The sequence below is a fragment of the Protomyctophum bolini genome, assembly GCF_963924005.1.
Source record: "Protomyctophum bolini genome assembly, chromosome: 14".
In the NCBI taxonomy this organism is placed as follows: Eukaryota; Metazoa; Chordata; class Actinopteri; order Myctophiformes; family Myctophidae; genus Protomyctophum; species Protomyctophum bolini.
The window spans coordinates 22,707,514-22,721,489 of NC_137875.1; the positions used below are offsets into that span (position 1 = coordinate 22,707,514).

The 13,976-nt window shown below is 44.2% G+C and overlaps 2 protein-coding genes across 6 annotated transcripts in view; one reads left to right on the forward strand and one right to left on the reverse strand.

Moving 5' to 3' along the window:
* Positions 1-13,976, forward strand: part of LOC308327786 (long-chain fatty acid transport protein 2-like) — a 512,892-nt gene that overhangs the window by 291,441 nt on the left and 207,475 nt on the right. The gene's annotated exons all lie outside the window — the stretch shown is intronic.
* The window catches only part of ltbp1 (latent transforming growth factor beta binding protein 1), a 150,677-nt gene that overhangs the window by 33,078 nt on the left and 103,623 nt on the right, over positions 1-13,976 (reverse strand). For 3 of the 5 annotated variants that reach the window (XM_080782388.1, XM_080782387.1, XM_080782385.1), the window contains 7 exons: positions 12,100-12,219; positions 10,206-10,325; positions 8,205-8,327; positions 6,243-6,368; positions 4,900-5,025; positions 1,165-1,287; positions 501-635 (listed from right to left, as the gene is read on the reverse strand). In XM_080782388.1, the coding sequence (XP_080638514.1) occupies positions 501-635; positions 1,165-1,287; positions 4,900-5,025; positions 6,243-6,368; positions 8,205-8,327; positions 10,206-10,325; positions 12,100-12,219 (873 nt within the window). The remainder of the gene's footprint in view (positions 1-500; positions 636-1,164; positions 1,288-4,899; positions 5,026-6,242; positions 6,369-8,204; positions 8,328-10,205; positions 10,326-12,099; positions 12,220-13,976) is intronic. The other 2 variants (XM_080782386.1, XM_080782389.1) reach the window with 2 other exon arrangements.

Below are 13,976 nucleotides of genomic sequence, written 5' to 3' on the forward strand. Positions count from 1 at the left end.
TTTGAAACACAAACAATATAGACAGAAATGGGACGTGAGCATACGGTAAGTCAGAACCCCTACAGTATATTGATACTGTTGGAAAAACTGCAAAAATGCTGCTTTAAATAAGACTCAGGATTTTGCAGTGTGCAGTACAGAGTAGACACACTTGCCACTCAAGCTTACCAAATAAGGCTGGATATGGTGAAAATAAGGGAATAACAAGAGGTTGCTATCGGCTCCGTGTGAAACGTGACGCTGTGCAGTGTGCACTGCATTATACCCCACATCTACTGACAGCACCAGCACCTGCAGCCAAGTATGTTGTGATGTCTCTGACACAAGTTGCACTCTCTGGCATCTCGCTGAGACACTGACCCAACAGTACAGAAACTGTCTAACGTCTGAGCTCTACAGACTAGTATTGTGTTTAGAGCTGTTAGACAACACTGTGGGTGGGTTTGAAAAGAGGAAAGATGGCTGGCGATGGGCTGACTGTCCCAATGGTGGAGACTCACCCTCACAGTTTCCACCAGGGCCACCACGGGTGTGGCCCGGGGGGCAGTCCACCGTGCACGTGTAGGAGCCCACTCGGTTGACACACTGCCACGCGCCACAGATACCACGCCCCAGCTCCGCACACTCATCAATATCTGAGATGACATCATACAAATCAGCACAATTGAAGCGCTCTCCCTGAAGCACAGCGCAAAGAAAATGAAAGCATCATGTTGACTTTTAGAAGCCTGCACATATGTGGCAGAGTCACGTTCATTTATTGCAGATTTACTGCCACTATATACGTTACGAGACATGAATGCAGTGTGTTATTGTATCAAATAAAACGAAATCAGTCACAAGATGTATTTATATTGGCCACATGACGTCTCAAGTTGTCAATGTTTGTTTAACTGCAGGCCCTAAACAAAGGTCCATAGACTTGGCTTCCATTCAAGTTTTGTTAAAAGTACTCTAAAAAACATTAAAAGTCCATAGACTTGGCTGCCATATGACTTAATTCCAAAAGCCTAGCCCCTCCCCCCCAAAAGTTACATTGTTAAAGCACGACTTTTAAAGCACAACAAATATTTTGACCACAATTGGGGGGCAGCATATAAGTCCCGTCACAGATCTCTGAGGCTTTGTGTCGAGGTGTACTGCTGACTGTAGAGATGGAGTTACCCAGGCATGTGTTATTGTCTGGCTGCAGGCGGTGGCCTCGCTCACACTGGCATCTGTATGAGCCCCGGGTGTTCACACAGGAGCCACCCACACACCTGCTACCACCCAGGCACTCATCAACGTCTGGAGGAGAAACACACACATGCATGCGCATGTGTGCCACATGCACACACATACAGACGACACAAATGTTCATACACAAGAGTTCATACACACGCACGCAGGCACAAGCAGACACAGACACACACGCACATACACACGCACATCTTCGTAATTGGTAGGTAGAGTAGCACAAATACCCCTCAATCCGCAGTGGAAAGGTTTCATGAATACCATAGCCCATTAAGACCTGATAATAATAGCAGATTTCCAAGCTCATATTATCACAGTGCTATGAACTTGTATCATAGCACTTATATCTGCTATTTTTGAATAGCCAACCAATGTGCCAACCGATATACTGTAGCTAAAATCTAAAATGACATGCTTTCACGGTTAATGTTATTACACAAAACTTTCTTTCCATCCGACTTCCTTCTCATCTCCTTTGGGTTCTGCAGGGAACATGGAATAATCACATGAGTAATGACTACTTTTAGACCAGAGGACTTGAACCTTCTTCACTCCCATGCAGGCTGGCTCGGCCACCATTCTGAAGAGAAAGACAGATTACTAAAATCGGCTCTGATGTCATCCGGGTTTCTGTCAAACTACTGTAAGGGCCTATCAATTTTAATAAAGTAAAATATTTAGTCCACACACAAGCACAAATGCTCAGAAAAATAAATTCTCTTTCTGCTTTTACATATCGACTTTTCGATCAGATGGATTTTTTAGCTCAGAAAAAATATCTGGGAGCATTTGAGCAAGTGTTTAGATTCGATCTCATTCTCTAGTACTTTATTGCTTTTGCCCGGTAGACATTTTTTTGGTGGATGTGAGCGATCAAATAATCTCAGCTAAGCTATCAATTCTAGCCATTGCTGTCACAAGTGGCCAGAGTTTATGCAAAGGACCATCTTGGAAAATGGAAATTAACTGAATGGCTTTGCAGGTATTAGACACTTACTGTATATATACAGTATTTATTTAAATACTGACATGGGGCTATTTTATGAAATTAAATACAGACATGAAAACATTTTGAATGTGTCTTCATTAATAACCGACAGGGTGCTGCTGTTGGTTCTCTAGAGCGGTGGTTCCCAAACACTGGATCGGGACCCATTTGTGGGTCGCAGACACATTTTTATGGATCCCTTGGTTTCCTACATTTGGACACTCAGCAGAGTGTCTTTGTTGCCCATCTTACATTGGTTGAAAAACGTTCAATCTGGCGTTCCTAATTTGGGCATAGGTGAACACTTCAAAAGTTCTAATGTATCTAAGCATTTTTCGGAAGACCGATGGAGAAACGCCGCTAAAAATCAGAAAAACGCGGCCGGTGTGCAACCACCTTTACAGGTAAATCTTTACAGTATCAAGAGTTATAATACTGTGTAACAACTATTACTAAATACGTAACCACAAGCAGCCTTGGATCATGGTTCTGTCCAGTTGTCAGAACAAGCTTCTCATCAGGCCAGGTGCTGTAGTTAATTAGAATCAAATTCCTTCCTCAACCCCAATCATTCCACCTGCTTAAACCATCTGGCCTCTTAATTCATGATAATGGTCAGCTTTATAGACTTGTATAACATACAGGACACACACAGACACAGATGTGGCTGCACCATACACGCTCGCACACACAACGCACAGGGGCCCACATACATAGCGTAACACAGTCATCCTCACCATTCATGTCCTTCATTTCCTCTCAGTCAGATTAGGGAAATTACACGAAAGATTAAAAGACGGTGCCATAATGAACAGATATTATGCATAAACAGATTACAGCATGTACACACACACACACACACACACACACACACACACACACACACACACACACACACACACACACACACACACACACACACACACACACACACACACACCGCACAGACCTGTGCCTGTAGTACCCCCCCCCCCCCCCCCCACAGCCCTCCATAAATCATGGGCCGGAGAGCAATGCAGCAAATATCCCCTGTCGTCTAGACAGCGAAGCTCAAAAGCTTCCTTCTGTTTCTTTTTCTCCAGTGTTTTTTTCCTTTTCTTTTTTTCTAGGGCAGGAAAGGGCATTAAAAACAGCTCTGGCATACGGACAACAGCTCCCGCCATAGAGAGCTGCCTTCTGCTGGAAAAAATAGTAGCAGCATATGTGAAAGATATCAAAAGGATGTGGCTTCCAGCAGGAGCAACACGCCATTGACAGAGAAAGAGAGATTTTCAAGAAATGTTCGAAAAATAGTCACGCTTCTTCAACATTCTTCTAAACATTTAAGAAAAATAGCAGATCTAGAAGATCACAAGGAGAGAGAGAGAGGAAAGGATGAACGGGGAGCGGGCCCAGCGGGTGAGAAAGAGAGCAGGCGAGGGAGGGAGGCAGGGAGAGAGAGAGATGGAGGGCACATAGCAAAGGACGCAAATGAGTATAGTGGCAGAGTGAGAGATGGAGGGAGATAGAGAGAGAGAGAGAGAGAGAGAGAGAGAGAGAGAGAGAGAGAGAGAGAGAGAGAGAGAGAAGCGGAGGGAAGGAGGGGGGAAGAGTAAAGAGAGAAAAGTGGGTAACAGAAGCACGGTCACACCTCCAATAAGCTACCTCCACCTCCTATCAAGTCACCTCCCATATATAAAGGCCCATCCAACCCACTGTTCTCCCTCTGTTCTCACTTTCGTCATCCCTCCCCCCACCCTAATTCTCATCCTACTACTTCTCTAACCTCTCCTTTTTACAAGTCCCTAAGGGGGTTTCGTTGTGCCTGAGCCACCTCTGCTTTTTACCCGATGACCAGCTGGATGGCCAGATGACCCGTCATGAGTCATCTTCGTTTCCGTTCATTATTTGTTTCCTTAATCGTTTCATGCATTCTTCTTTTCGTTAATAAAATGTTGTAAAACTTCATTATTTGGTGGTGTGGTCCTTGATCATGAATGGGTAGTTATCAGTCAACACCTGCTTACAGAGGTTGGTATTGGCAAAGGCCATGGCAGAAGAAATGTGTGTGTGCAGTCTGTGTGCACGTATTCAGCTATTTTACTTGGAAAATAACTGTAACCGACATAGATGAAATGTAAAATATGAATGTAAAAGAAACAAGTTAAGGCCTATTCATACTCCAGTTTTATGTGATAAGGTGACCACCGAAAACTACAACATGACGTCACGTGCAGTGGTAAGCGATTCACCGCTCACCCAAACACATCTCTCTTGTTGTTTACTAGGTCACCTTATCACCTTAAACTGGAGTATGAATAAGCATTTAGGGCACTCGGGTGACGCAGTGGTAAAGTAGCTGCCCACCACCATGGAGTCTGGGGTATAGAATCCGCCGTGGTGCATCCGGCTTTGTTGAGAGTCTGTACGAACACAACTGGCCCGTGATTTGGGGGAAGCAAGCTGGGAGGGGAGGTAAATGGTGATATGTAACTGCACGTAATCCCACAGGCTGGGACGGCGCCTGTCAGCTGGGAGTATGTTGGGCGGAAGGAGGGATAATGTACAGTAAAATCCTCAGGGTTAATACTAATACTAATGAATATGCTACAAAGGGTTTTGACAGTGTACAAATCACATCAGCATAGCAAGCCAAACGGTGGCAGGGGCTTGGGTTAAAGGACATGTCGTCTTACCATCACAGGTCTTGGTGTTGGTGTTGGGGGCGAAACCTCTCTCACACACACACTCATAGGAGCCCTCCGTGTTGACACATTCTCCATTGGGACACAGCTCTGGCTCGTCCAAACACTCATCCATGTCTGTGAGAGAGAGCTTGATTGGTTGGTTTTATTTAAAGAACCACTTCACCACTTTTGACTTTTGTGGTCCTTTAACAATGCATAATATTATATTCAACAATATACTGATTCACACATACGGTACCTCAAAAAGAGAGAGAGAAAAAATGTGTGTGTGCAAATGTGGGTATTTATGACATTTACCAGGGGCCTGTTTCCTGACTTTCGCTTACCTGCATGGCTTATTAGCTTTTGATGAAATCATGTGAAACAGCATCAGGATTACATTGCATTTGTTCAAACACTCAATATAAATATGCACATCAACATTTTAGATCTTCTTTTTTTTTAATATATTTTTTATCCCACGATTTTGTAACCCATTTTTCACCCCTGTGCCAATCATCTACTGTGATCCTGGGCTCTACACACCCTCCGCCAACCTGGGGAGAGCAACGGACTTAACTCATGCTCCCTTCATGCCTGAGTGTCCAAGTTGCTCCTTTACACCTGACAGGGGGGAGTTTCCCTGGTTGGACGTAGCGCGTGGAAGGAACACGTTATTCCAACCAGTTCCTTTCCCCTCCATCAGGCGCCCCGGCTGGCCAGGGGGAGGCAGTTTAGAGAACAGGATTACTGCATGTTTTTGTGAGGGTACCTACCCTAGGGGACACGGGGAGAACATGCAAACTCCACACAGAAAGGCCCTTTCGCCAACCCCGCCTTCGGGTATGGGCACTGATGACGCGGAGGAGGAAACACGCCGCCAGCACCCACAGTGCCCCGAGCGGGAATCGAACCCAGGACCTTCTAACTGTGAGGCGACAGCTGTGCCCCTCATTTTAGATGTTCTATTTCTGGTGCACTGTCACGCAATTATGTTCAAATATGGCTTTAACCCATTCAAACCGGGAAAGCATTTGTGCACTTTAACCATTATTGTATACTTTGGCTATTCAAAAATAGCAGATATACAAGCTCATATAGTGTCCCTCCGTGCCACAATATGAGCTTGTAGATGTGCTTTTTTATCTTGACAATTTGTGCAAATCTTTTAACAAACACATTTTTGTTTTGTTTTTTGCTGTAGATTAGTATTTTGTATCAATGCTTTGAATTGTTTTATTTGTTTTCCTTGTCCAGCACTTCGTCTGCTAAAATACAGTTTGATTTGATTCGATTTGTAGTATCGGCCTCAGTAAGTGTGGATGTTCACAGGTGTGTTAATTGAGTCTCACCCAGACAGCTGGTGCCGTTGACCTGCTGGTATCCGTGTGGACAGTGACACTGATAGGAGCCCACATTGTTCACACACTGTCCTACAGCGTCACATGGCCTGCTCACCTCCAGACACTCGTCCACGTCTGGAACAACACAACACACAATAGTACCGTAGATTACTGTACAAACCTGAAATATGCCACCAAGAAGCACCATATCACGCACGTTTAGATGGCAACTGTGTTTTCGGTGGATGAAAACACAACAAAGTGAAACCTCCTTCCAGAGTGGAAATCTTTGAAAATGCTCCGCCTCCCGTCTCTCCATGTAAACATGCAAAGCGGGGGAAACTGTCGTGTGATGTCATGGCTCACGTCGGATCACGCCACGTGCGCCATTACATCGATGTAAACAAACACTGTGTAGAACGGGGGTGGATCTACGTGCGTGACTGGTCTATCTGGCAGCCACCGCCACCTAACCACACCTGGCACACACACTACTGTTGCGTCTCCGTCTGAACACAGAATATAAAGTGAGATCGCAACGGCACATTTTCTTTGATCGTTGCTGTGTAAATGTGACCTCCTCTCCTCAGGTCTTAATGGGTTCAAGTCGGAGATTGTAATACTGGACCCTTAATGGGTCACCTTTAACACAGTCAGAGTTTGGATTGAACTGTGTATCTAGGGCAGCTGTGGCTCAGGAGTTAGAGCAGGTCGTCCAATGATCCCTGGGTCGGCGGTTCGAATCCCGGCTCCTCCTGCCCACATGTCGAAGTGTCCTTGGGCAAGACACCGAACCCTACATTGCCTCCAATGAGAAGGTCGGTGTGAGCTTGAAACCATTGGTGTGTGAATGTGGGAAGTGAGGACGCTTCACCTCCCAATATATGAATGAATGAATGAACCATTGTAAAGCGCTTTGAGCACTTGGAAAAGCGCTATAAAAATGCAATTAATTATTATTATCTATAACCTTCATATGACACACAGGCCACATTTGCACATGCAAGCAAGGTCAAACATACTACATGCTTACAAATAACCGAGACACACATGCACTCTCTTAATCCTTCACATGCACACGCACGCACGCACGCGCGCACCAAGCCATCTATTTCTGTGTGGCCGGAGGATATGGTGCGTGTTCTGGTGTCGGACCCGCAGGTCAAATTTAGTTTGTTAATTATAGCAGATGTCTTCCGTCAGGTTTTAGTGGCAGCCATAAAAACAGAAATACATCACAGACATGTTTCCCCTTGCTTGTGCATCAAAAAACAAACCTTGACATCTGGAGGAGAGGATATGGAAGGATGTTATATAGCCTACAGCTAATTAATCAGCCTGAACCTCGCCTCTGTCGGTCGAATCACGGAGGAAAGCACATTTTAACCCAAGATACACCACGTTGCATTTTTCAACTTCTAACTTTCAACTTTATTTTTCCTGGGCGGTGACATTTGTTCCCCATTTGCTACAAAGTCCTTAATATGGATAACATATTGCGTGTGTGTTACAGTAGTAACGAAAAACTTCATAGATAAGGAGGTTTTATTCACTGCAGCCGTATGACATGAATTATTGTGAAATTGTTTATGCTATGTTGATGAATTGAATACCACAATGTTAACACGTCCCCAGTACTTTTGTGTGTCATCCTTTTAGCCTTTATACATCTCTGATTAACAGTATTCAATAAGTATTCAATCAATCAATCCACATACAGACAAAAGTATAAGAAATTAGGCAAAGTTCCGGTGGTTTAAACATAAATTAACATGGTGGGCATGTACATTAAACAAAAATCTTCTGGCTTCTCAGGAAGAAACCAAAAATACACATATTATTTGAATATTATAACCACAACTGGGAGTCTATTAATGTTCACTAATGTTAATGTTAAACAGAAAAAGTACTGTACAAAAATCACGGCATTCCATCTTCAGACAAAGTTGAGGAACCCCTCCAATAACTTACCGTCACACTGGTCCCCTGCTGGCGAGGCCCTGAACCCAGGCCCACAGTTACAGACGAAGGAGCCGTCTGTGTTCTGGCAGTGGCCCCTGGTGCACACCCGCTCGTCCTGGCACTCGTCAACATCTGAGAGAGCGGATGACGGCCGATGACAGGCGCCGTTTCAACATCCACAACACGAAGACAATGATGAATTAGCCTCATGACATATTAAGGGCTCAGCCCAACGAAACAAATGAAACACGAAAACACCCGGTTACACAATTCCCCCATATGACTTGGCATCAGCAGTGGTTGAATGTAGCTAATGCTGGGGAATCCGTTCATTCCAGTGTTTAAACCACTCTGAAGCCAAAGCACCGCTTCACGATGAAAAAGCTCAGAACTCAGTCAGAACCGATGTGCTTAATTCAGGTGCCCAAAACAGGGTTACTAAAGGCCTGCATTTGGTAGTGATTGTTACGTTCTACCCTTTTTTCTCTCACTTTACGTAAAATCCACCGAATGTATATCGAATCAGTGTGGATTCCAGGCTATGGATTTGGTGTGTCAGGACAGTAGAAATATCTTTCAATTTTGTTCCAGGGTTTCAGGGTTTGACTGAACTACTGTACGTATTTGGGTCCTGCAGTTAAAAAAATGGCCATGTCATTCTAGGTGCCATTTATACAGCTTGGCCACCAGCTGTCAACTCAGACTGAGTACCTACTCAACACTTTCTATACAAACAGAGCACCTCGGAGTGTCTAGTCATCACTTTTTGATCATTGGCTGTCCTTAACACCCCAATCGCCAAGGACGAAGTTCACCGTCCTTTCAATTAGTAACACCCAGAGCCCAGGACGACGTTTTATCCAAAAGACGAAGATTATTGATATCACAAGTAGATAGGGACAAAACTTGTTGTCCATATAAGCATAACGTTTTAGATCCCTTTCGAGAGAGAGAGAGTTTGGTAGCAGTTAGCAGCACATAGAAGTGACATACAGTCGTTTCTTGCCTTGAATATAAGCAAGCCACAACAACTGAAGCAGTGACATAATGAGCTAATATATTTGCCTTTGAATAACAGGCAACAATGGTAGGGTAGCTAAGCTGTAAATGTTCTTGTTTTTAAATGTTCAAAAAGTGAGCTTGTACTTGTAGATGTGCTATTTTTGATCATTTATTTTATGGTGCTTAAGTCCCTGCAGCAAAAGACAAGATTGTGAAGAATAACAATCATTATGTTTCTACAGTATCAGGAACAATTGATCCTATTGTGTTACGCATATAACTGGGAGTTATGATTTCCACAGTCCCACACTCCAGGGATATACACAACTCATTAGTTGCTGGGGGCGATAATCAACTCAGGTAAACACAGACAGAGTTATTGGAATGTTATGATTAGTAAATACGATATTGATGTAACACAGCATCAAGTGGCAACCTTTAATAATAACAAAGAAAACCAATGCTCCATATTATATCATATTGCATAAGAAATTTAAAATAAACCTGTCAGGTAATATTTGGAATTATTTGTAGGCAGGGCTCCCACTACTGTAGCTTTACTGTGGAAAAAGGGGCATTATGGTTGCTCTGCAAAAGACAGAAGGTTATGCATTTGGTAAAAGGATCTGAGTGGCATAAAACATACTTTGATGGAAAGCTGGCAAAAAAAGAGAGTGAAAATCAAGTACTTTGGATGGGAGGAACATTAATTATGTCACTTACACAAACACTGCTCAACTAAATGAGTGATTATGAGGTGGCGACTTAGTTTTACGACACTAGCTTTTTGCAGCCATTATGTTGTTTATATTTATGGCATATTCCTGAAGTTTGTAACCGGCAGAGTACCAGAGAGGGCGGCTCTAAATGAGTATAAGTAACAGAAATGACTCAATTTGGACAAATGCCCAAGATACTTCCCATAGTCAAGGACACACGCTGTTAGTTTTTAGAGTCTGTGGTGAAAATCACATCAAAACTAGAGCGTCTGCATAGAAACATTATTACCTTGGCAGAATTCTCCTTCGAGGAGCTGGAAACCTTCATTACATGAACAGGCAAAGGAGCCTTCGTAGTTGGTGCATTTTCCATTTGTACACGTGTGTGGGTCCAGGCATTCGTCAATATCTGGGCGGATTCAAAGAGGAAGGCAGCAATTAAGAATTTAGTCAAATACGAAGCAGAGGAACGTTTTGGGTGGTGCTTTTTGTCAAACATTCGAGACAAGATATTGGCACGACAATAATGTCTGACAACAAGTGCACTATTCATAAGACACTTGAGCAAGATGTGCAGTTACACCGGCTTTTGTCTCTCTCTCTCTCTCATTCACACACACAATGTCAGGGAGTTTGGCAGTATCACTCAAACATCTGTGAGTTGGGTTATTGCTTCTATAAAAGCTGATGTGGACTCCGTCGCCTCACCTAATTATTTCCTCTTGCCACCACCACCATCCAGAGCCACCCCGCTGCGGTTTGGCTTGGCTAGCATGGTGTGCGAATACTCAGAGGGTGACAGCTACCCATTGGGATACAGCGCAAGCTACTTCTTCAAAGGGGGGGATGGACGCACCTGTGGTTTTCTGGTGGAAATGCTCCACTTCCAGGAAAGTGTGGGCCTGTACGATGGCTTTTCTGGAAACTTTCATTGGTTTCATAGCTTGATTAGCGGGATTTTATATACTGCATCTGTTTTCTGAGCTGCTGTCTGTATATATAGATGGCTGACGTTACGTACGATGGGTTTGGGTAATTATCTTGCTATTCCAAGAATGGAGGATTCAATATGGAGTTGTGGTTTTTCCAAGGAAAAAGATAAAGCACCCAGAGAGACTCCAGGGAAAGAGCACAGCACAGTAATGCTGTTCGTGACACGGTGGACAGAAATGACTGACACCCTTTTGTGAGTTACCGTGAAGCTTCACACAGGACCGTCAGTGAAAAATGGTATACTGCCATCATTGTAATTCTAGTGTAGTGATCAGTGCAAAGGAAATATCCCCACATCCACTTCGTTCAGATGCAGGTGCGTTGGGCAGTGACAACTGAAGCAAACATGAACAAAAATCTCGTACACTGATCTTGCTCAACAGCATCAGCTTTTATTCAAATTGACAGACGTTTAGGTCCCTCTGGGCCTTCATCCAGACTGTCTTACTTAGTGTAGTGATCAGAACATACACCGTCCGACCTGGCGGCCTTGAGAACCTGACGAAAGAGACGGTTGCTTCATCATTGGCCTAATGAAAACCCAGGAAAAACCCACCACAACCCGATTTTGAATATCACCACTGCATCGGCTGGTACCCACACGTGACACGTGTCCACCACTACAACCGGGACCCAGGAGACGGCGTCGAAGGAGAAGATCTACCATACTGGCAATGGATGGACCCCTGCTGAGCCACCTATACGCACTGGGGTCGGACTGCTTCAAATGGCTTATGAAGACAGCACAGCTTGCCTGAGCAGACTGCCGACCACATAATCAACACCTGTCCCCTCACTCTGCACAGACCACATTCAGAGGAGGGCCTTTTCCTACTAGTGGGGCCGGAGACGAGGACGTGTGGCTGCATTACACTTGAGTTGGACAGCTGGTGACGATACGCGAAAGAAGAAGACCACTTTATCAATGGTGCATGTGCATGCCATATCCAGGCATATATTTGTACAATCTCCATCAAAATGAGCAAAAGGCGATCCAATTTTCGCCGCCGGCCTAACGGTGCCCATGTGGTTATGCTCAGAACTGGGGGAACATTATGCTTAGGGCATCCAAATGGCCAGCAGCGGCCCTGAAAATCTCTGAGTAAAATGAAGACTGAAGGTGTTGATGTGCAGTGACTGAGTGTGCAGGTTTAATGGCCTCAAACTAGAGGCCATGACCTCATACCTACCTAAACACTGACCCTCCTTAGCCTGGAGTCCCTGAGGGCAAGGGTCACAGTCATAACCTCCCTGTCGGTTGAAACAGATACCAGACGGACACACTGACTTGTTGGCACACTCATCAATATCTGGAAAGAGAATAAAGAGAGAAAAAAAGATTTTGTATTTTTTACCACTCTGGGGACCAAAAACGCAATCTGGGAAGATAATCAAAATCAAAATCTTGTCTTTCTCGTCTTTGATTGATTGATTGATTGATTGATTGATTGAATAATTTATTGGTAGAAATGTAATCAGTACAGGGTACAGTCAAATAGAAATGTAATTGGTACAGGGTACAGTCAAACACACGTCAAAAAGTCCTTGCGGTCTTGTTTCCATTTAGGTCCTGGGTATTCAATTCATAATTATGACATGACAAATAACAACAAAATTCAAATTCTTATAAAAGGTTAAAAAAAAAGAAGAAGATATGTATAGGTTGGAGAACAAAGAAGGAGTTAAGGAGGTGGGGGTAGTCACTATAGACAAAGGGAGGGGGGGGGGTCATTTCCTCTCCCTTTGGCATGCTAAAAGGTGGATTTTCAGGCCTGTTTTAAAAAATCACACCTGTGTGAACCGAGTGGTGCAACTCCCCTCTCTCCCCCCTCCTCTCTCTCTCTCTCTCTCTCTTTCTCTCTGCTCGGTCAGATTAGCTTTATTATGGATATCAATCCGCGTCGCTGAGAAATGAGAACTATGTTTTCATTATTATTTTGGCTCGGCCTTTCCTTCTTTAGCGATCCTAGACTGGGTTGCGCAACAGTGGATTTTGGCTCGGCCTTTCCTTCTTTAGCGATCTTAGACCGGATCGCGCATGCGCGCTGCCGTCCACCTACCATTATACAGGCAGACTAAAAGCTGAACAACTCCTAATCTACGGAGATCTCCATGGTTTGGTCAATTAGCGCAATGTTCGGAGGTCATTGCTGATTATCCGGTGGTCTAGATGGAAACATTGGTGCTTTCTAGAGCAAGGATGGCTATATTTTAGCTCGCTAGCATTGACGCTATTTATTTAGCACAAGACCCCCACAGACCGTGGCAGTCAGAAGTTACACAGGTGCGGGTGCGCGTGCACCAGTGCACGCGCACGCATGCGCACACCACTGGTGCTCATAGACACAGGTACATGGACATTTGTGGTTGTAGGAGTGGTTGCACCACTCAAAAACGCCAGGGATTAGCATTTTTTGAGGGAGGGATTCAGGGCATGCCACACTTGTGTCAAAATGGGTTGCAAAAAGATGGGTCCCAGGCTGAGAAGTACTTGGTTTTTAGTGACATATAGAGATGTTTCAGAACCAAGAGGTACAAGCATAGTCAAAGGAGGGCTGAATTAGGGCTCCGGCTAGAGTCTTGAGAGCACTTTTGTTGACAAACGAGGAAATTCTGCCCAGAAATCTTGTTCTTTGGTTTACTTTGACCTTTGGCACCCAGAGCCGTGGCAAAACAAGGCAGAAAACAGACAAGTAAAAAAAGAGACAAGATATCTCGACTTTGGCATCCAAAGAGTAAACTTAAATATTCCGTTTGCAGGCTTCTGCTATGTATTTGTCTGTTTCTACTGTCACCAATTTGTGACATGGTTAAAAGCCTTTGTACTCATACACTACATTACATAGCCTCTTTAGGGACTGAATGAACCCATTATGATGTAGTACTGAACCGTAAGTGCCTGGGTGGCTGGGCCCAAGGACTACAGTACACACATTCAGACAATCATCCTTTAAACAACTTCCATCTTCATTCTAAGTGTTAACTTTTAAGTCCTCTACAAAGAATTGGCTGATTAGCAGCTGGACCAAATTATAACCACAATGTATTTGAGCTGTAGCAGGTTTTA